This window comes from Pholis gunnellus, assembly GCF_910591455.1.
Source record: "Pholis gunnellus genome assembly, chromosome: 1".
Taxonomy (NCBI): domain Eukaryota; kingdom Metazoa; phylum Chordata; class Actinopteri; order Perciformes; family Pholidae; genus Pholis; species Pholis gunnellus.
This window is the reverse complement of record NC_136528.1, coordinates 12546052-12568765: the sequence shown is the minus strand read 5'-3', so window position 1 is coordinate 12568765 and position 22714 is coordinate 12546052. Positions and strand designations below refer to the sequence as shown.

Below are 22714 nucleotides of genomic sequence, written 5' to 3'. Positions count from 1 at the left end.
TTATTAATGTGATTGTCAAAAGTTCACAAATTCAAACAAACAGTGGAGTGTGTGAACGACTCATTTTTCTCCTGAAGTTTAACATCAGAGTAAAAATGTTTAAGAAACAAAATTGATTGGGCTGTCCCATCTGTGCCAGGGGTTGCTTTACATGTCAAACCTAAAGCAAGCTAACTCAGGCCTCTGTAGCAACATCCGCCGCAGCCTGCTGTAAAATAAATGACGTTGTTAGCTGCAGTCTCGCAGGTGAAATGTGCTGCTGCTACAATTATTCTAATGCCAGCATGCCAGAATGCCAGTGCAACCAAACGCTGCTGTCAACCCAGGGGTTTAATTAGTTTGGCACGTGTGCCACTTATAATCACCTGCCATTACCAGTTCTGGCTGCATCTGCTTACACGTCTGTCAGTGCCGGGCAGGCTGTGTATGTGTGTATAGGTTTCTGGGTGTGTCGGACACCAGGGTGGTGAGTGTCTATTTTGGCAACACAACACAGACATCATCCAATGTGAAATCTAGACACAAAGGGTTCATTGGCAAAGTTCTCTACAATGGCGTTATATATATTTACATACACATATTTATGGAGACAGAAATTAATCAAACACTGGTCGCCCTTTTTGAGTGTGTATTCAAAGTAGCTGTCGATTACAGCCAGGACAATTGTATTAGTGGTACAGACTTCTCAGCAGTCCGTCTGTACGGGTGCATTGTGAGAGCAGAGGGGAGCAGGGCTTCGTAGTGTCAAACTGCATTGTGAATAGAGCTACACCTCAGGCTGAATACATCACATTGTGATTTCATGAGAGCTGGAAGAGGCGGAAGAAAAAAAAAAACTTCAGGGCGGCTAGTGAATCTCGACCCAAAACATGAGAAATGGAAGTTAAAAGTGAATCGTTCACTCCCCCTGGCTGTAGCAGTGGCTACCTCTGGGGCTGTGATAGGAGGAGGAGGAGGAGGAACAGGAGGAGAAGAGGAGCCCCCTGGCTCTCACAGTCATGTGACAACTGAGCTCAATAGCTGAAGGATGGACCTCAGGCTGTGTATTTAGCTATCAGGTCATGAGCTCAAGTGTGTGTGTGTGTGTGTGTGTGTGTGTGTGTGTGTGTGTGTACACATGGCTCCATACATTTGTGTGTACTGTAGGTGTGTCTGTGCAGCACAACACGTTCACACTTCCCCTCCTCCAGATTCACCTATGTCTGCCGCAATACAATAGCTCCAACTGTCCCTATTCTTTGCCGGAAGTTCCCATTTAGCACTAAAACAAGGCTTCAATATTGTGCCGCCTCAAAAACATCTGTCGGGGACTTGTGTGGCTACACTAATTACAAATATCTGCAGTAATCCGGCGCCGATAAGAGAGTCATTACTCCACCAGACATTTATCACTATGGGATTGATGACCCATTTCAGAGGCTGCCTTTGTACACAGAAGTGAAATCGCTGATATCCCTTTTATCCTACATCGCTGCTGAAGCCATCCATTCGTCAGGAGGCAAGCTAGTTAGAATTGTAATTAACAGCAATGGACTTTGGCCCTAATAGAATTTTTGCAGGAAACTGCAGATTGACAGAAGAAGGGGAAAAGTGGGAGGTATACTGTGTTTTTCTTTTCTTACTAATTGCCACTTGGAGTGGCTGTCTGTTGAGGAGAGCTGCTCTCCGCTCTGTCAAGAATAGTGCCACAGCAGCAATTCAGTTTCTCCAAATGCAGAACTTCTGTACATTTGTAAATATGTAAGCACAGCCATTAAGAGATGTGCCTGTACAGGCACATTGCCTCCATGCAATAATCTGTCAGAGACACAAACGCACACTCATAGGTCAAACATAAAATATGCACTTCCCTGCTCCAATACATAACTTATGGGGTTCCTTTGACTCTTTTTCATTCTCAAACACGCTCGTACACCCACCCACCCACACAGACACACACACATACACAGAGTGGAGCAGCAGATGATCACAGTAGGTAAGGACTAAAGGTCTGGCCACCTGCCGGCCACGTCCCGTCTCTGTAGCGGTAATGAACAGAGACAGCTTGGGGACCGCCCTGCGAGCTCGTCCCCCCCTCCCAGTCTCCCTGCTTCAGGGGCAGAGCTGGGGGCCCCGGGGTGACAGCGACGCCAGAGATGTTCCACACACTGACAGGCAGGTCTTACCTGGCCAGCCCTCTGTGCACACTGGCCCAGCAACACACACGGGAACAGGCACATGCACACAGGGACAAATGTGGGGATACACAAAGACCTGCATGCGCGAGTGCCGTGTACACGTGCACACTGTAACTGTTCACATGAGTTCACGTGCCTACGCATATGCACAAACTGAAGAACACACACACACACACACAAACGCTGACCCGGTGTAATTCCTCCAGCACACGGCTGGTGACAGGAGCAGCTGCGGCCGCTACGGCAGACAGATGAAATTTTCATAACTATCTCCTCCAACTTCCATCCTCACCTTCAGGATAATTTATGACCCGCCTGCCAGCCTTGAAGAGACAATATGCTTGATATGAAATGAAGTGTTCCAGCGGTGTAGGTTATAATTAACAGAGGAGGGGAGAGAGATGTGCATATATAGAGGGGAAGGGGTGGAGGTGTTTGTAGGAGGGGAGCGCCCAGGTGTGGTGGTGGTGGTAGATGAGGTGGAGAAAACGGGAAAGGACGGAGCATGTGGTGGTGTGCATGCGTGTATACTGTGCATGTGTGTCTGTGTTTAAAGACGGCATACATTCTTTCAGTTAGTTCTGTGATATAGACATTAACGACCCGAACCCAGCGCAGATATGTCCAACCTCCAAGTGGCTGCAAAAAAAAAAAATCATACACAAAACACAACGTGAAACTTTAAAAGCATCTGATACGCACATTGTTTGTATGTTTACTGACGCTGATGCATAATTACTGTCATCATTTTCTGTCATGGTTCTAATTGCTCATCTAAATAGCTCACTTACCTTTCACAAACAATTATTCACACGTACACTACTCCAGTCTAGAAATCCTAATTTAATACCGTTTCAACGTGGTCCTCAAATGAGGACTGCTATCCCACCAAGAACAAACAGGATTTACTTGAGGTAAACAAGATGTTTTTGGTGAGCACACCCTCCGCCGGGCCAAAATGGTACGTCCTTGCCGTTTGTTTCACATCCTCACCCAATCATGCTCTATCAGCTCTCTGGGATTTTGGGTTTGACCAGAAGGAATGTCCTGGTTTTTGTGACTACCAGTAAAACAGGCCCAGGCCCAAACCCTAACCCCCCCCCCCCCTCTCCTTACCGCTTCGTCTTTTCCAAACACAAATCTTGTTTCCATATTAAAAAAGGCAGCATTTAATGGGCAACTGTCTATGCAACAAGTGTGTTTAAATGTCTGTGGGACATTTAATGACATTTCTAACTCTCTCTTTCTCCCTTTCTGTGCCACATTGCATTGCCAAGCTCTTACTCTGAAATGCGTAATTATGAAATGACTGTTTTCATTAAAACCTGCGAGCAATTTAATGCAGTTGTGACTCAGTCAAGGATAAGCAGAGAAAAATCGACAGAAAAAAGAGAGCGTGATACTGAACCCTGCCAGTTGCAAGCCTTCCATTCCCACACTTAACCACAAAACGAGAGAAAGCATGTACCTCGATGGCCAATTACTGACTTGTTTGAGAACAAGGCAAGACAGAGGTAAGTGCATATTTACACGGGTAGAACTTGTTTGTACAGTAAGTAGAAGGTAAAGAAACAGCATCACCAGTCATCTTATTCAAGGTGCATTCCTGCAAGAATAAGATATACTCTGGACTAGTTTCCAGCCTGGGAGCTATCTACGATGGGAGTGCAACGGGTACGGCAACAGCAGCTGTGAGGTCAGGACATGTCATGCATAACTGACTGATTGCTAAACAAGGGCGGGTGCATGAGAGAAGAATTCATAATTTACAATCAAGCGCACACAAACACACACCTCAAAGACACACAGGCCACAGGCGATCTCGTGGCACGCATGTAACCGGTCTAAGGGACCACACAGACATGTTTTAGATAAAGACAGACAAATTAGACGACAGCGTCTTCGGCTAACCACTGCGCTTGCACTAATTACAGGCTGGTCGGCGATGAAAGAGACAGATGACATGTACTTATTTGTTTTCTCCTCCAGCGCCCTGAACCAAGTAAACACAGCAATGTCAATGACGGCAAAAGTAGGTGGTACAAAAAAAACAACCACACAGATAAAGAGCATGGTTGTTGGATGGCAGTTCCACCCGACACACACAGGTGTGTGTCCACCTTTGCCGCGAGCAAGCCCTGGAGGTAAAGGGAAACAATGGCGCAGCCAGCTAAACTTTTGGCTGGCAACTCATTTCAAGGAAAACAGACTGAGCTCGCACTGTCTCTTCTGCTGTGGGGCTGATGTGGAGGCAAATGTGGGGCTACTGCCTGGGAGATCCGATTGACGTGTCACCTCAGGTTGCAACTTACATCACAGAGGCCTGGTTGACAATGTGCCCGGACCGACCTGCCGCCAACCAGAACTTTGGTTCATGACGCCATCCTGAACACCACCACCACCATCCTTGCTAATTAAACCTACTTATTGACAGCTTGATTCCAGCTTCTCTTAACTTTACCGCACAAACCCTATTTCCCAAACGCATCCACGTAATCCACGTCAGATTCCTTAATGCTGAAAGAAAGTCATGGAAGGACACGTTGTCCCCAAGCAATCACTTGTGCAATGACAGCTGAACAGATGACGGCTTTGCTAGAGGTCTATGGGAACCTGTGCCCAGCCTACCCTTGAGTGTATAAAGAGAGTGAGTCGTAAATGGCATGAAAGTGATCCCTGCAGTATGGCGTCTCCATTTCTAGGGCTTTAAGGAGGTCATTGGCCACATTAGACAAGGCTGTGGTCTGTCCATTTTTATTGTGGACACGACATTGACAATCTTTCCAACTCCCATCTGGGACAGGGGACCTCCATTGTCTTCTAACTCCCGGTCCCACCCCAGTGCAGGATTCTGGGCGGGGTCCGTCAGGGACAACACAAAAGAAATGTCACCACTCCTGGAATGAAATGCCTGCCAACGAGGGTCTCTCTCCTCCTTTTTCTCTGTCTCTATGCGTCTCCACAGGGGTGCAACTGGTAGCTGACATCATTGGTAGGGTCATCCCCGGCTGGGCACAGCTTCAACGTCAGGTCTCTGGCCCCTGCTGGCCCCCGGTGACCCTTGGTTTTGATGACAGACTGGGCCTTTTGTGAAGCATCGCCCTGTCCAGGTGAGGACAAGGGAGGATGACAATGGCAGGAAACATAAAGCCGATGGAGGCTGTGAGACGGCCCTACAGGTCATGGGTCAAGCTGGACAGCTGAGTGATGAGTGCAGCTGTGGACACGTGGACCTCCTTCTCTGTCCTTTAGCTCTGCCTGCCATGTCAGCTGATGTTGCCTTTGTCGTGGGATAAAGACCTCACTAACTCTCAACAAGTTGGAGAAAAGTAATAAACACAGGCGACAGATGTACTACCCCACAGATTCAGAATGTACAGCTATTATAGTGACACCCTAACCTGTGTGGTGTAGGTCAACTGCTTGTCTTCTCAAAGGGAGACAGAAATTGAATTTGATAATAAAAAGGCATTTGCCTCTGATAAAAAAAAATGAAATAGTTTTAATTAGAACATTTCATTTCTTCAAAGAATTAAAAATAACCTAAATTAAAAGAAATATGGAAATAAATTGAACTAGATGCTCTCTCGTAGATACATACCTTTCACTGTAGTTAACATTTGCATTGTTAAAAGGAACTTGCAAAGCGAGAGAAAAAGCCTTTACATAAGTGTATCTGTGCAGTCCAAAATCACAGACGATGTCTCAATGGGATACAGATGAATATGATGTTCTTCCATCCCGGGCTGCCACTGCTGCAGAATGTGCTGCCTCTTTCTTGTCACTTGGTATAAACATCAAAATGCAGAAACAAATGAAATGGACTATTTTAAACCTTGTTGTATTGCCAACAAAGCCTATTAAACAAAGAAGGCCTAAATGTCTCCAAACTTCAGCGACTCACTCATCCTGAGCGGTCCAACTGTTTCCGATGCCAAAGGTCAATGGCTGCCTACTCTCCTCCCGGCCCACACTGAGAGATGGGAGGACAGGGTTTGCCAAGTCATGCACAAACCCTGCTCTGGGTCATAAACACCTCCGCCTGTCTCCCCTCTTCTTTTCTCCTCCACAGAGGTGAGTTGGGTTTGCACTCTGTTAATGTTTCACTACAGGCCTGCTTGCTTTTACACTGGCCCGCTGCAGAACAGAGGAGGGGAATGAAAGAGGGGTAGTAAAGGACGAGAGTGGATAAAAGAGCAGGAAGAAAAAGCCATAGAGAGGGCCAGATGGGCACCTTCACAGTCCATTTATCAAACCCAATGTGGCCCTCCCCTCCCCTCCCCGCTGCTCTCATGTCCTAAACCCCCATGTAATTCTGTAATGATTTTCATTATCATATAATGACCTTACAAAGCCTACAGCAGTTTGCATGGTCAGTACAAAACTCGCAGCTGTTCCCTTCAGTGTTTGCTCGCCGGCTGTGACAAACCTCTTTTATGTTGTTTCTGTTGGTCAGAGCCTTGACCTCAAGGCACTGGAAGGTTAGCATGAGGTCACCTCATCCAGGAGGTTCAAAGGTAGCCATACTGTAATCAGACAGCTTCAAGATAGCATCCCATCGAATATCTACTGGCAGTAGGTTCAAATGTAGCAAACAAAATACAGAATACTGTTGGATTTTCTGTGTACATACTTCCAGTGTGTCAGACCGAGTATTCTTCTCGACCAGTATTTGCGTAGATGTCAAACAAAAACCCAATAACTCCCACATTAAGTGTTTTGAATCTCTATACTTCCGGTGCCATTGAGATGTGCCATTTTCTATCCTAATGTGTTCCCGGGAGGTTGTGCTTTGCTCGTCAATCTGCACTTCCTGTGTGGCATACTCAACTGCTCTCCGACAGTACAGTCACCCACCCACATAATAATCCATCTATTTCTAGGGCACTCACGGGGCATTTACCAAAGGGACACGGAGGGCAGCATCTATCAAAGAATTCACCATGTGCATCGGGAAAACCCAGTTACCAGAAAAGCTCATAAGAATAAAAAAGCTCTCATAACTTCGTTGGCTCAGAGTGAATGAATGGACTGCTTCTGCTAGCGGGGCAAGCTGAGGCATCACTCACTCTGAGTGCCTATAAGTCACTCATGAAGAACCACTGGTCACCAGGTCCAATTTCTCTTTCTTTGCTTCTTGGTAGTGCTAAAAATGCCCCGGAGGCAGAAAACGGCAGCGAGCAGGCCCGCGTTGCAGCGAGCGCTGCTTTAACTGGTGTTTAAGAAACAAAAGTCAGCGAGAAACTTAATCAATCAGCGGTGGTTGTTTATGTTTATGTGCCTCTAGCAAGAGTCATCAATCATCCGTTGTTGTATTTTTTTTTTTTTCTTTTTTTCATCCTTTTGGAAGTATTATGACTATGGAAACAAAAGGCAGCATTATAATAAAAGCCTGCCTGTTGCATATTGTGTGCAAACCTAATTTGGACACCCACTATAAAGAAAGCAGCAAAAAGAATCAGCTAATTAATTCCAAAAGTCCTCTTGTGGTGAGTGCTTTTATGAAAACAAATGAAGATTAAAAAACATCTGACTGAAGTGGACTCATTCCCTCACTGTGTGTCTGATTCTGTACTATACTGTATCTGTAATTCAACACAAAGACTTTTCTTCTAAGTGGTATGCATAAAGAAATACAAACTTTTTCTTGTTTTAGCATCTCGAATCTCTAATCAGTACCAGTGCGTCCCACTTAACATTGCACATAGCCATGTGTTTAGTTTTGCGTAAATGAGATCTGTTGACAGCTACTTGACAGGATGGCCCCTGGCTTTTTTTATAAGTGGGGGCAATGGGGGTTAGGGATAGACATTTAATGTGTGTAAAGGGGAGAGGAGGTATCAGGAGCAGCTGGAGTTCAAACATATTGTGTGGGACGCTTGCCCTCCTCCAAAACTAATCTAATCAGTCTTTCACTGCTGATAGAGTAAACGTCTGTCTGCCCCGCTGACAAGGACGGAGCATTTCCTGTCCTGGTCTGTGATACTGGTTGTCAGGATCTTAAGGTGGGCTGAGCTAAGTCTAGGGTTTAGACATGGTTAAGAGGTGGAAACATTGCATTGTGGGTGGTGGGGGAACCGGGATGGCGGGGGACAGCGCTGATGTTAGGTTGGGGGGGTGGGGGGGGTGTGGCGACATGGTTTCTAGCTTTCAGCACCTGCGGCTGGAATGCACTATCAGAGCTGGCCCTACATCAGAGTTGTGAGGCCGTGGGCGTCGACACAGCAAAGCAAGGTGTGTGGAAACAGCCTGTTTACAAGGCTCATCTGGATGGGGCAGAGCTAAAGGGTCAACCAAGGGGGACAACTCAAAACAGAGGGGCGCCATGAGGGCAGCAACACTGCAGGAAGCTGACATACATCTTTCAAAAGAAAAGATGTTGCTTTCAGGAATTTCTAGTCGGTGGATACTTCCCCTGGCACTTTTGCTTTCTTTAGGCTCTGGATCATGTCTGGTCCAAAGTGTGTGTGTATATATGTGTGTGTGTGTGTGTGTGTGTGTGTGTGACACTGAGGTCAAAACCATTGATAGAGACAATAAGCAGTGAAACATATGTGGATGCAGATCTAGTATATACATGCATGCCAGTGTTTGTGTGTGTCCTTGCTCATGCTGAGGGGGGGGGGGGGGGGTGACTGAGAGAATGAACAGCTAAAATAACACTGTGCTGTGTGCGTGTGTGTGTGTGTGTGTGTGTGTGTGTGTGTGTGCGTGTGTGTGTGTGTGTGTGTCTGTGAGGCCCTGCTTTATCAGAATGAATGGCCAGTGTTCTAATCCTTGAGCTCTCTGCCCTTATCTGGGAGGAAGGAAGTGACTGGGCTTATCCAAGACACACGTGTCGTTGTGATAGCTGTAATAGCTGCCAGACCCAAGGACCACAAACAAACACCAACTACACCACTGCAGGTCTGTGGAGCTCACATCGCCCCTGAATGAAAGCAGGACCAAGGTGTTGATTCATGATTGTTTTGCTTGACGATGTGATCACAGTTGTTAACCCTGCTAAGCCCTTACTGTGAGGCTTGCACTTGCTATCATGTTAATAGCTCTGGTTGTGACCTCTACTTGTGCGTTGTTGTGTGCCTCAAAGTTGTGTCCACGTTTTTGGGATGCACAAAATATTTGCCTCTGTTGCTTATTGATAATGGTACCCATGTGTATTCACATCCTGGGTGTTGACCCTTGACCCAAATGTTTCACAGGTGTTATTTATTGTTTGCGAGCCTGTTGTAGGCCCATAGTTTCAGTTGGTTTTATTAACTGAGTGAGTTAATATTCACCATTAGTTTTAATGGTTTCAGGAACAACATGTTCTTGCTGCAGTGTCGGACTATCTCATTGTAATTACAATTTTTGCAATTTCCGGCACGCAACATTTATTCCATTACCTTGTTTTGGGGATTTCAAGGCTCCTAAAATAGAAACATAAAATTTTCTCAGCAGCCCGCTGCAAAATATATGACTTCTATATAAAGTTTTAAATATTAAGCAGAATAGCTCATTTGCAAAATGAGTTTGGAGTAATTTTCTTTTTTGTGTGTGATGGTGTTCCCATTACGAATATGAGAGAGTGTCCTACTTTACCTGTCTCACACATCAGATGTATTTTTCGAGGACCTTTCGAGGAAAGAACAGTTGGGTGTACATTGTGTTACCTGTCTCTCCATGTCTGTCTTTGCTGGTGTCGGTCTGTCAAGGCAGACAGCAGGGTTTCTGCCATCTCCCTCCTTCCCTCTCCTTCCTGACCCTCCTCCTCCTCCACTGTATCCAGGAAGAGCATAGTCTGAAAAAGAAAAGTAGAAAATAGTTGCATCAAGCTCAACTCCGTCATTTATTGTAATTCCCATTTTCCATACAGAAAGTTGTCTCCATAAAACGGAAACTACGATGACATTGGTAGGTTTACAACCCACAACTATTTGGTTCTATTTAAATTCCCCTGAATATTAAACTCCATGAAATAGAGTTGAAAGACTACCTGAAGCAATTCCCTCCATCATTCAGCTTCCTCAGTTTAGAAATTACGCAGCTCTGAGCAAAAACTCCATTATAACGTCCCTGGGACGGCGACATGCAGTAAGTCTAGTATAAAGTCAGTTTCACATCAGAGGATGGGCAAATTACACCCAATATTAGAGTGTGAGTCAATTAATCACGTCCTGCACAGCACAGTGTAATGTGTGAGTATCCCCCTGTTGAACATGAATTACAGGCCGGCTTAAAGTGTGACGTGGCACATCATTGCTAATCTGAGACATCCTGGCAAACCTTCGCCTCCAAGTCCTCCGCAGCCTCTAAGCTGGTTGAGAGGGAGTCAAATGAAAAAGGATCTGGCAGCCCAAATTAAATGCAGTGCTGTCAGCCGCACTCAAATCCCTCTTTCTCCCTCTTCTTTTCTACCCTTCACAGACTCTCTCCCTCTCTGAATATCCTTAAATGTCTCCCCCTCCTCCTGCTCCCAGCCTCTGAGAAGTGATGGATCTGTAACTCTGACTGACTCTGACGCCTTGTTAAGAACAGTCTCTTCCTGTCACATCCACCAGTAAAGCACGTTCATTTCTTCCCATTAACAGTCACTCGCTTCCCCAGTCATCCAGCCCTCTTTTAAAAAAAAAAAAAACACAATATAAGGGAACCTTCATTTCTTCTCCTTTCCCTCTTTTTTTAATCCATTTCTGACAATCTACCTGTCTGTCTTAATTCATGTGAAGAAAGGTTTGATTGTCTGTGTGTGTGTTTTCAAGGGAAAGGAGTCTGATTTGCAGCAGAGTAATATGCTTACTTCCTCCACACCACACAGGACAGGTGTCAAAACATGTGGCGGTGTGTGACTGATTACACCTGACTCGAAGGAGACACCAAAGATTACAGTGACCAGGAGGAAGCGGGGCCGGCTGTACTCCCTAAGGAAATTGTACTTTTCAGTTTGGTTCAAACCCCGTCTTCCTGGGATGAGTGTCAGGGCAAGAAAGTGCCAGAAAGTGCATTCAGACTGTATCACCATCTCAGCTAGTAGACATCACATTTCCAAGCTAGCTGTTTAGCACAGTTCCAGTGTCTCTGATGAGCAAGTGATTTGTAGTTGATCTGAAACCTGCTCTGACGTACTTCTGAACTTGCTACGGCTCTTCCCAAAGCTTGGCCTGGGAACAGAAAGAGTAGCAGGAACAGAGAGACAGCGCAGTCAAATGAGCTTATTCTAACCATGCTAAAACAAAATAAAATACAGCCAATGCTGAAATTTGATATTCAAAGAATTAATATAGCAGCAAACATCTATATGCAATGTAAAGATGCAGTGGGGTAATGGCTACCTGAGCAGAGGATACAGTCGCTCTCCCTCTCTCTGTGTATTGCAATCAGAGATTTTCTGTGCTTTGCTAACATCGTTGGGCCGGCCGCGCGTGCATTTTAGTGCATGTGAGTGTCTCTGTTGTCCCCCATTGGACAGCTAATGGACGCCGCTCTGTACTGCACTCATATGGCGGTTAGCGTTGATAACGGCGTGTCAACCCACGCCCCGACGGTTCCCCCTCAAGCTAACAATGTTACTTTTTGCGCTGTTAGCACCGTTAGCTCCTAGCAGCCGGCTCATCAGTGTCCATGTTAAGTGCCGCGTGGAGGCAATAGATATGCTCTGAAATCCGAACTAACCCTTTAAACTGAGTCCACCATTTGTACATCATCACAGCCTATACATTGATGGCCAAAAGCTTTCTGTCCCAACTGACAGTCAGAAGTCTAAAAAATAAACCCCAAAGCCGGCCAGCTCTTCATTAAACGCGTTAAACACACCGGTGACAACTTCTGCTTTGGGAGAGTGTGTGTACATTTGTGGGCGTGTACGTTCAAGCCTCTCTTTATGTTTGTTCTCAGCTAGCTTTTGTGAGTAAAGGTGTGCCTATGATAATGTGAATGTGTGTTACCAAGCCTCCTACTAATGAAATTTGTGCACGTGTGTTTGCGTGCCAGAGTGTGTGTGCCTGTGGTCTTGTGTTTAGACGACCCAGTGCTGAGAGAGGCCATCAGGTTTAGCCACAGGCTGATCCTGAGGCCATTTAGACACCCCACTGGTTGTTTACTGGTCGAGCCCTGCCTCATAGTCAGCCACGGCAAGACCACAGCCCTTTATCTCCGGGCCTGTGTTAGCACTAATCATCCCCCTCTTTCCTTCTATTTACCCCATGATGACAGTAGCTATCCTCAGCCTCCACCTCCCTCAGCCTGATGCTGACCACAGATGTCCCCCTGACCCAGGCCACATCCCGAGGTGAACAAGAGGACAAGGAGGATCTGGGTACCCTCCATCCCCTGGTCCCCAGATCCCAAACTCAACCCCTGTCTATTGCCCAACAGACAGGCATAAACATTTCCGGCCCGGTGCAGAAGCAGGGTAGGTAAACAAACGTGCAGGCAGGCTGAGGTGATATTGTGGTTGAAGGGGAGCCGGAGTGATGATAGGGTTCCAAGCGAAGGCTGGCTGGAGGGCAGCCCGGGGCGGCTCACTAACACCTCGAGCCAGGACTGTATCTTAACACCAACAAGCATCTGTCTATTCCATCACATAGCAACACGTCACTCATTCTACACAGAATAACAGAACGGGAAGATTGTTTGTTGCTACACATGTGCAATACGGTGTACATCCCTTGAAACTTCTCAGAATTGTAGGTCACGTAAAAGCTCAAAGGTAGGAGTGTTAAAAAAAAGATGCATGCAGAACTGAGGGTTTATACTGCATAAAACAGAGGTAGTAGCTAGAGGAACTGTTAACACCCCATGAAATGTACTAGCTGACTTTAGACCAGGACTTTCAGGGGACCCAGAGCACTCTTAAGCTTATTGGCACTCTCTTATATAGGAAACCTTTTATATCGGCAGGCCATAAACGCTTCAAAATCTTCAAATTGACCTCCCCTTTTAACTAGTTTAACAGACATGGGTGATTTAAACACCAGAATAGACCATCTAAAAATGAAGGGTTGGTTACCTAAAAAAGTAGGTGCTAAACGAAATCACCAGTACATTTCCTTTACATTCCCCAGGTTTTGGCTGGTGGCTGGTGTTAATTGGCCGCCATGGTGCCACCCCCCCCTCCTAAGTGCACCTCTGTCTGTGAGACTGGCAACCTCGCCGCCTGTCTCCCTGCCACTTCCCTGTGGAACAGGCCAGTAGACCTGCGCCTGTCTCTCTGTGTGCCAACAATCATGCCTGAGATCTACGGGACATATATATTAGTAATGTGTTGTGTTCACACTGTGTAGTGTGTTGAGAAAGGGACCTATATTAACTCTTCACCCAGCCGAACGACACGTTGGGTGCAGCCCGCTCTCCGTCGCTCGCTACAGGACATTCAAGAACAGACAAAGAAAGAGAGAGATGCCGCAGAGCTATGGGACATATTTATTGGTCATTTTCTCGACAGGTGTATTGCTCAAGACCCAAGGAAGTGAAGTGACGAGTGTGAAGTTGTTTGGGTGAGCAGCAATACCGGAGGCCAAACAATCAGCCCATTTCCAAACGGGCATGTTCGGAATGGGCACAGCACTAGTGATGGCGATTGCCAGAAAGTGGGTTAACTCTTCAGTAGGGCGTCGGCCTGGTCACCAGGCCGAGGACTCAGAGCGCTGCTGGTTTTGATTTTAGCCAGACTAACACCTGTGATTTTGGGCGACACATCCAAGACGGAAAACCTGATTTTCAGACCCCTAGCAATAACATGAGGTTTGTGAAATGAAATTACCTTTTCTAATACCTCTGTTACCAGTTCTGCCTTTTATTGTAATTCCTCCTTAACTTCCTCTTGCTCACCAAAATGACTCAGAAAATCAACAAGGTATCTCGAGCTTTACGGTTCAACCCTTTTCTCCAGATCGTCAGACACTCCACGGACTTCTGCCACAGTTTAAGCTCAGCTGCTCTGACATCTGATTTCATAGGCCTTAGGAGTGGGAGTTTGGCAGACTCCATTTCCCTCTCCCCTCTAATACATGAAACCAATATCACTTTGACCGCTGGAGGAAAAAGGCATCAGGCACCTTGCTCGGGGTAATGGATAGCTTCTGCTCACTGATATAAACAACTTGGGAGCTGTGATCCTGCCAGGTCCAGTTCTAGTCTGGACAAGGGATCTGTGTGTTTTTGCTGCATGCCATTGTCGAGTTACTTTGCTCTTGGGGGTGGGGGGACTCTCCACCGGTGGAAAAATTATATTAGCCCAGGAAGAAATAAGCCCAGACCACATTCACTTTTCTGTGACATCACACTTGAAGTCATAAAAAGTGTGTGTGTGTGCGTGTGTGTGTGTGTGTCTGTGTGTGTGCGCGTGTGTGAATATTGTCCTGCCGTCTGCCTGCTGTCACATGATTACAGATGGTTCAAAATTGAGGCATATCTGAAATTAAATTAGTTCAGTTTCCATTACGTAAGATTGGTTGATAAACACACAGTGTGTGTGTGTTTGTGTGTGTGTCTGCGTGTGTGAAGGGGCCGAGTGAAGGGTGTGAACATTGCTGGTCAGGGTTGTCTTCCAGACTTTAAAGCCTCACAACCTTTCATATTATCAAAGAGTAAAGAAAATGAGGCAAGCCAGCTCTATAAAAATGTTCTCTAGAAGATGATTCTAGTCTTTTCTTTGTATGTGTGTGTGTTTGTCTTTTGATTTATGTGTGCAGATTTGAGCAGTTCTCACGACCGAAACGACTGACTTTCAAAAAGGTCTGTTGCACTAGCAACTTTGCAGTTACGCTAAATATAGATAATTATAACATTCAAGAGATTTTTAAAGGCAGTCAGTGTCCACTTTATTTTGTCCACCTGTACAGTCGAGTGCAGTCAAATACTACTGTTCTGCTATAATGTTGTTTTTGTAGACCCTCTCAAAGAGGTGTAAATAAATCAAAGGTTTTAGCATTGAGGTCACAGTGACAGCGTTGTACTGGATTAGATTAGAGGATTTAATTAACAATACATTTAACTATGACCTCAATAATAAAGATTTAATTGACACATTTCGGACGAGGCCACGAAAAACTGAACATTAAGAACTTTGTAAAGATAGATGTTATGGCAGCGCTGTTGTATTGGATTGCAGTAGATTGCACAGGTTTACCTAAAAGGTGGCCTCTGAGTATACATACTGATAAGTACTCGTCATTGGTAATGAGTGTTGAAACCAATCCCTAAAATCCAGATTTTGTAATTTCTAAAAAGATCTCGAAAAATACTTTATTCAAAGTCTATTTGGATGTTTCTACTATCAATCAACGTACTTCAAATTAATTCGAGGGGCATCTAAAGTTCCCTAATTTTACTCTGTGCGTGTTAACGTGTTTTCGTAATCTCCGTGGTGATAGAAACCAAGACCCTTCTGCCAGAGTGACCCTTGCAAGGTTACGGGCACCATCAATTATGTCAGCTAGTAAAATGGGCTTTGCTACACACAGCAGATTATATGGAGTGTAAAACATTAGAAAAATGTGTCTGAAACACCAGAGCAGCATGTTTGAAGTGACAATGGGTTGGGGGTGGAGGGGGGGGGGGGGGGGGGGGGGGGGGGGGGGGGAGGAGACACTCCCAAAAAGGAACGACCCCTGACAAGTGATTTTGTTTGAAGGCATTGTAACACACTCAAGTGGGCAGGGAGGCCCCAACGGCACTCCATCTTCTGGGCAGAATACAGGCGGGATGGAAGGACATATGCTTTCCACAGGGTCAAATGAAGCAGAACTCACAGGCTTTTGTGGTGCTCCCTTTTGGTGGCAAGAAGAAAAGGCAAATCTGTTGTTGGGTTGTAGACCAATGGGCCCACAAATATCGCATAAAAATTCACCGGCCTGTTTCTTGCGAGGCTTTTGTCTCTTCTTCATGATAAGGAGTGTGGCTCCAGTTGGTCTTAATGGCTAAACCACATAGTTCTTAGTCTGAATGAGCTGTCCAGCAGGCTGGGACAGGACACACACACACACACACACACACACTCGTGCAAACTCCTCACTGGCCTGGCAAGAATGCGTCATCCATCCATCACAAGAAGGCTTTGAGAGGCGCTTTGACTAATTCAGGACAATGAAGACAGAGCTGGACAGAGATGTTTGCGATGAGCGTGACACTCAAGCACCTTCTGCTCTGTTAAAACCCTCTTACTCTCTTTCACTATATGAAAGCTGAGTCTAGATTCTAGCTAGATAGCAGATTGTGATCAGCACCTCACTCTCCTGCCAGTAAAAAGCTTTTTGCTGACTGGGGCCAAAGCCAGCCTTTTCTAAGCCCTGGAGTTACAGTGTAACGCACACTGCCCCATACTTCAGGTCTTGAAAAATGCTAAACCAATAAAAAGGGTTTCCATTCATCTAGACACGCTCACATACAGTTTTTTTTTTTTTTTTTTTTTTGGTAACTAATGTCTGTAGGGGCTGAAATGTGCCACTAACAAAGTTTTGATTGACTACAAGAAGTCTGAAGCGTAGTGATTCTTCAATTTTTGCATCTGGCTGAAAATGGTGGAGCAAAACTAAACAGGCCCTCTTATATGTCTAGTCTGACATCAATTGTGAATTACCTATAAGAGTACAGTGAAAAAGAATGGCTAAAGTAGAACAGATTAGGATCTGCAGGTTGCCTACCATAAACATACTTTAAGAACAGTATCAGCAGTATCAGCCATATACAAACCTTGGTTTAACGAATACATTTGGATTTTCATGAGATGAGCCAACATAGTTAAAGGAACAGTTCACCCCCAAAATAAAAAAAAAAAAAATGTATTTTTCCTCTTAGCGTTAGTGCTATTTATGCTATTTAGGCTGGAAACAGACACTGCTGTTCAGTTTCTCCAATGTTTTTTTTGTTTTCTTTGCATTTTGAGCACCTCAAACCGAGTGCCATTAAGGTATATATATATTCAACAGAAGGCAGACATCTCTGGGGCCGATATCTCCAACATTAGTCAACTCACACCAAAACAATCTAGATAAATAGCATTACGGGTAAGAGGAAAAATATGCATTTTTGATTTTGAGGGGGCCTGTCCCTTTAATATCAGTTTCGTTTGTTTGTGATATTATTCTGGATTTCAATGCTTTGCTCAATGTAAAACTTGCATCATTCTATCCCAACTCCTAGTACTGATCATTCAAAGCACTATACATTACGAGACAAAAAACAGAAGTGTGTTTAATCAGCTGCTTCCCTACAGCTCAGTTGTGTTTAGACTGGCAGCTTTGTTGCCTTAAACAATTCTCTCCACACTATGCGGCCGTACAGTAATAGACAATGGCACACACCATGAAGCAGTTACATATAACTGGATTACGGACTCACATACTCTATAAGACGCTGTCTACTTCAATCTAGCTAAGAAGTCCAAGACACACTAGTTTCTTTTTTTTTTACGTTTAATGCTGTATGTTCAACACAAACCTTACACGCTTTAAAAACACTCCACTGTGGAGTATATTGATCTAATTAATTAAAAGACATTAAAAGTGAATACATGACATCATGTAGCTAATTATCGCAATGAATCAAAAATCTATATTACTTTGTATCTCGGCATCATGAAGCTGTTGAGTTCAAACAATTTCTCATAACATTTATGTCATCATTTGTATTCCAGGTTTAATCTTTCGACAAAATAGACACTAATTATAATGCTGTTCAACCGCCAACTCTTGCTCTAAGTGTGGAGTGTTGAAACTCTTGATCAGTATTTTAACAAAGCCCCTAAGGACTTGTCAATCAATATGTACTTTGAAATGCATTATCCTTCGAAAAAAGCAAAAAAAGTCAAGACTTACTTCCTATTTCAATTCACAGTAAAGAAAGGAACCAAAACAACTGGCCACAGGGAAGAAAGGAAATCAGCAGCAGCAATGTTGAGTGTACGTACGTACCTTTAAATGTAAAGTATTCATTTCAAAACGTGTTAACATACGATGCTAATATGGTGTTGCTATTATGTGCTGGTTACCTCTTCTGCTTCTAGGGGTGGAACAATATACCGGTGATGACGATAACCATGATAATCAAAAATGAAATATTGATAACATGTTAGTAATATACATAATAATCATTTTGTACATACAGTTATGGCTACAGACTCTCTCTCCAGCGTTCTACACTCATATTTTGAGTATAATTAATTTGCCAAAAACAGAGAGATAAAACGTACAATAAACAAAGTTTAAGATAAATTTGACTGAAAGCAATATTTTTCAAATTTTCTATAGATTGCGATAATACCGCCATCTACAATCATGTAGTTAAACTCTCATGTCGGCACAGCCAGTACTACTCCTCATTAATAGAAAAAGGATTATGTTGATTATGTTAGAGTTACTAAAGTGTTTCTTAATGCACCTGTTTTTCCACACATTTGTTATTTGTGTATGTGTGATTGTTTCCCACCAAGGGAGGCTGATGAGAGCAGCTAAAGGGTGTTTATGAGAGGATGCCGCCCTGCAGCTCTCGCCCAAATAAAAGAGCCATTTATTACATCCAACATGACCCTCTCATTACACACAAATAGGAATTAATGAGCGCTATATCGGGCGCTCCCAGCGGAGCGAGGCGGGGCCCGCTAAAGGACTAGCGTTAATTACATTGTCCTACATCTCACCCATTTAACACCACCCATCAGATCGCTCTATCTGCGCGGGGAGGATATGAGCGTGGAAGAGATTCACTACCTGGAAGGTTGGCCGCTCTCCGCGAGTTAGAGGTTTGTGTCTCCTTGTTGTCTCCTACTGCAATCTGATGTTTTGTTTTTCTGTGACGGCCTGGGTGTGTGAGTGTCATCAGTTTTACCCATCATTCCCTTTGAAAATGGGAGCTATGTATTTGAATAATCAGCCAGGTTTCAAACAAGTCCAGTGGAAACAGTTATCATGTTAAGTTACTACCCAAACAATCCGTAGGGAAAGTCAATTAATCAACTTCTTGGTTCAACTTTGAAATACCATAAATCCGTGGGTGTACATGCTCACAGTTTTAACAGTGGATTATGACGCCTTCTTGTTTTAAAAGTAATTTAAACACCTAGAGTGCTCTGTTGTAAAAGTGTACCACTAGTGTCGGGATCTCAGCAATGAAACTGGCGAGTAAAAAACATAACTGATAGGATTGATGGTCAAAACTACAAAAACAGACCTCGGGTTGTAAAATAAAAAGGGATTTTCCTTTCAGGCAGCACATGGGAGAGAATCTGCTTCACCAAAAAACACACATTTCAGGTTTGATCTCTGTTGGGTTACCCTCTTTACACTGTACCTGCCATGTTTTGAAAGGTGACAGACAAAAAAAACAAAGCATGAAACTTCCCAGAATGCTCCCAGGATTTGTACTTCCTCCCGACTGTGCTCACATCCCCTTAAAGCATCTACAGCATCAGCTTTCCGTCTCTTTCTCGCAGCTGCCTGATCCCAACTTAAGTCTTTAACTTGATCTCTCGCTTCCTTTCACCTCTGCAAATGCCACAGTCCATGCCTTCTTTGTTTACACCTCCCGAACATCCTCCAACTCCTCCAAAATGATAGAATCCTCGTCAACAATGTTTTCCGATAATTCTTCCTTTTTCTTTGCTTTTCTTCAAGCGATTCACATAATTTAGCATCAGGATCACTCCATTCTCTGCCCTCACTTTTCACAGACGGCTTCATGTACTGTGTGTGTGTGTGTGTGTGTGTGTGTGTGTGTGCGTGTGTGTGTGTAGCTGCTCCAGTGATTGTGAAGAATTAGCAAGGTGCCGAGGTATTAAGTGGTAAGTATTGTGCTGTGCGAGATGCAACACTCAAACAAAAAGCTGATTGAGGATTACATTCTCATCACATTGGAGACCTTATGCCTACAGCTTCCTCAAAGATGAAACTTTTGTTTGGTTGTATTTTTTGCTTATTTTGTGTAAAACATTTCGTTTTTTTAACTCTTGAGATTTATGACCTCACCTTTGTGTAATTATGCCAGAAAATTGGTTGTATTTATCCTCTCTGTTTGCACCAAAAGAAGGTATGTTCTATTTTTGTCCCTAATTAGATTTTGGAGTTTTTTTATTGTTCACTTTGAGGCTCTATAGTTGGGGTGGGCTGTTTTCATTTTCATTATTGTGTTTTAACTTATTGTTTTGCTATGTGTGGGAGATCCTCTGAGACCGTGACTGTGATTAGGGGCTGTACAAATAAATGCTAAATTAATTTGAGGTGACATGCGGATAAACAAGAGTAAGGGTATCAAAAGGACCTGATGAGGAACCAGATTCAGCTTTGAATGGTTGTAATAAAAAGTAAGTTCAGAGTAAGAAGGCTCTACTTTTGCTCTCTCTGGCTTATAGAGCTCAGCACCACATCAAAACGTGTGTATTGCTATCTCAGAATATGACAAATATTGACAAGTAATATGACAAGATCTGGCCATGTATTCAATAAGATCAATATTCCACTAAAACGGCATAAAATGAACAAGATTCCAAGTCATTTTCTTTGCCTTTAGTGACAAATCAGTGTGTTTTCTTGTGTCTGTGGTAATTTCTTGTACTCCACTACTTTGACACGATTGCCTGCGTGAGTAAACAATCACACCTGGATCAAAGTACTGGGATAATCATATATCAAGAGTCGGTTCGTGGTAATGTCTCTAGTCAGCTATAAGCGGGGCGGGCTTTGCTATGAGATGCTCTGAAATCTCTCTTTCATCTTTTTCATACTTTCTCCTCCATCAAGGCATCAACACACAAACACACACACACTCCTTCCTTGCATCTCTATCTCTGTTGGTATGACACAGGAAAAAAGCCGGGGCCCTGCAGCCAACCCCGCCGTCCGCACTGAATGCGATTAAACGGAGCAGTGATTAATCTGGGCTGCCCCATAATTCCTCTTTACCACTTTAATGGATGTTATCTCCCCTCCTCTGAAGGCTTATCTTGCTGATCGGGGCCAAGGATGAAGTGAGGGAGAGGAAGAGGAGGGGGGAGGGGGGGGGGGGGAGCATTCAAACTAAATCCATACAGAGGTAAGTAAATGAATAAGTCAGGAAATAAGTAAGTAAATAAATAAATGCAGGGATTGAGGAAGCTGCTAAGCGGATAAGGCAGATCAGTCTCTGTAAAGTGCTCATTTGTTTTCTAAGACGACGAGACGAGCCGCCTTCAAAGCCTGCTGATACAGTAAAAACACTGTCAACATCACAATTCACAGGCAAACAAAATAAATTATCCAAACCACTGTCAATAAAAGTCCCCACCCCCTCACTGCAAAGAAGAGAGAATACTGTAGCTGACGGTTACATGTAAAAAGACAAATGTGGGAGTTTTCGGGGAGCTCACTTTCTTTCACACAGTGACGCAAAACAACGGCATTGTTACATTTGCAGTTGCCACGCTGCAAACTAAAGTCAAGGTTGGCTATGTTCCTCGATTCTAAGTTTAGTCATCACAGCCCTGAAACAACAAGTTTGTCCAGGTCTATTGTGGGAATGAAAACATGTCACAACTCACCCCACCTTAGTTTACAGCACAATCAGCGACATCGTGTTATTGAAAAACAATTACACCCATATGAGTAATTATGATTGGCAACCGTGCATGTCTCTTTGTGCACATTTGAATAGGGCACTTTTATTCTACTAATAGTAGAACAAAAAAATTAATATTGTAATAATGCAATATAGCTAAATCCATGAAAGGATATTGGAAAAAAAAAAATCCAACTGCAGCAATACTCTCCATTTCAAACTTCTTTTTAACTCTCCTACATGGACACCACAGTGCATGCTCGTAAGTGTGTTTGCTGCTATGTCTGTCCCAGTGTTTGTGTCCTTTCATGTCTGTTGTCCATCTATATAAATAAATGCATACGTGAGACGTGATGGGGTTAAACCAGCTCGTAGCTCTTTTTTCCCCGGCTTCGGCTTACAGCGATGTTGCAGTGAGATTCTGTCATAGACAAACCTCTGTGGGATTCCATTCACTACTAGTGTACATCTTTAGGTACAAAGCTGCGAGCTGCATTGGCTCCAGGTAACATAAACGCTCCCTTCAAGCCACTGCGTATCTGCCCATGAAAATTCTCTAAAGGGGTTTAAGCATTTACGCAGAACACTATCAGGCAGTGCCGAAAATTCAGCTTACCCTGTTGAATAGGGACTTCAAAGAGAATTGCAAATACCTTTGCACCGCTACATTTTCTCCCCTCTCTCTCTCTCTCTCTGTCTGTCTCTCTTCCTGCTTCTTTTCATTTTATATTTCCAAACACAAGCTGCTGCGTGATGTAAAATGTATTATCAGCCGTATATTTCCTCTTTAAATGAATAATAACAATAATCTTTGAGTAATTTCTTTTTTATACAGCCCCGTCTAAATAGGGCAAAGCAAGCAAGCTAATATTGAGCCGCGGGTAAACAAGGCCATGCAATAATGAGTGTGTGGATTAGGCCTCTAGTCTATGTTGTGCGATAAGGAAAAACAGCTGCTACTATCCAGGTAACAGCACGTATTGACTGTCAATGAAGGATAAACTACTGTGCAGCTGCACATTTACCTTTTT

The 22714-nt window shown here is 44.0% G+C and overlaps 1 protein-coding gene across 1 annotated transcript in view; it reads right to left on the bottom strand.

The window, feature by feature from the left end:
• Nucleotides 1-22714, bottom strand: part of fto (FTO alpha-ketoglutarate dependent dioxygenase) — a gene marked incomplete at its 5' end in the record, with an annotated part of 114222 nt that overhangs the window by 52728 nt on the left and 38780 nt on the right. Inside the window, 1 exon segment of the mRNA XM_079160427.1 lies at nucleotides 9833-9960. Within this exon segment, the coding sequence (XP_079016553.1) occupies nucleotides 9833-9960 (128 nt within the window).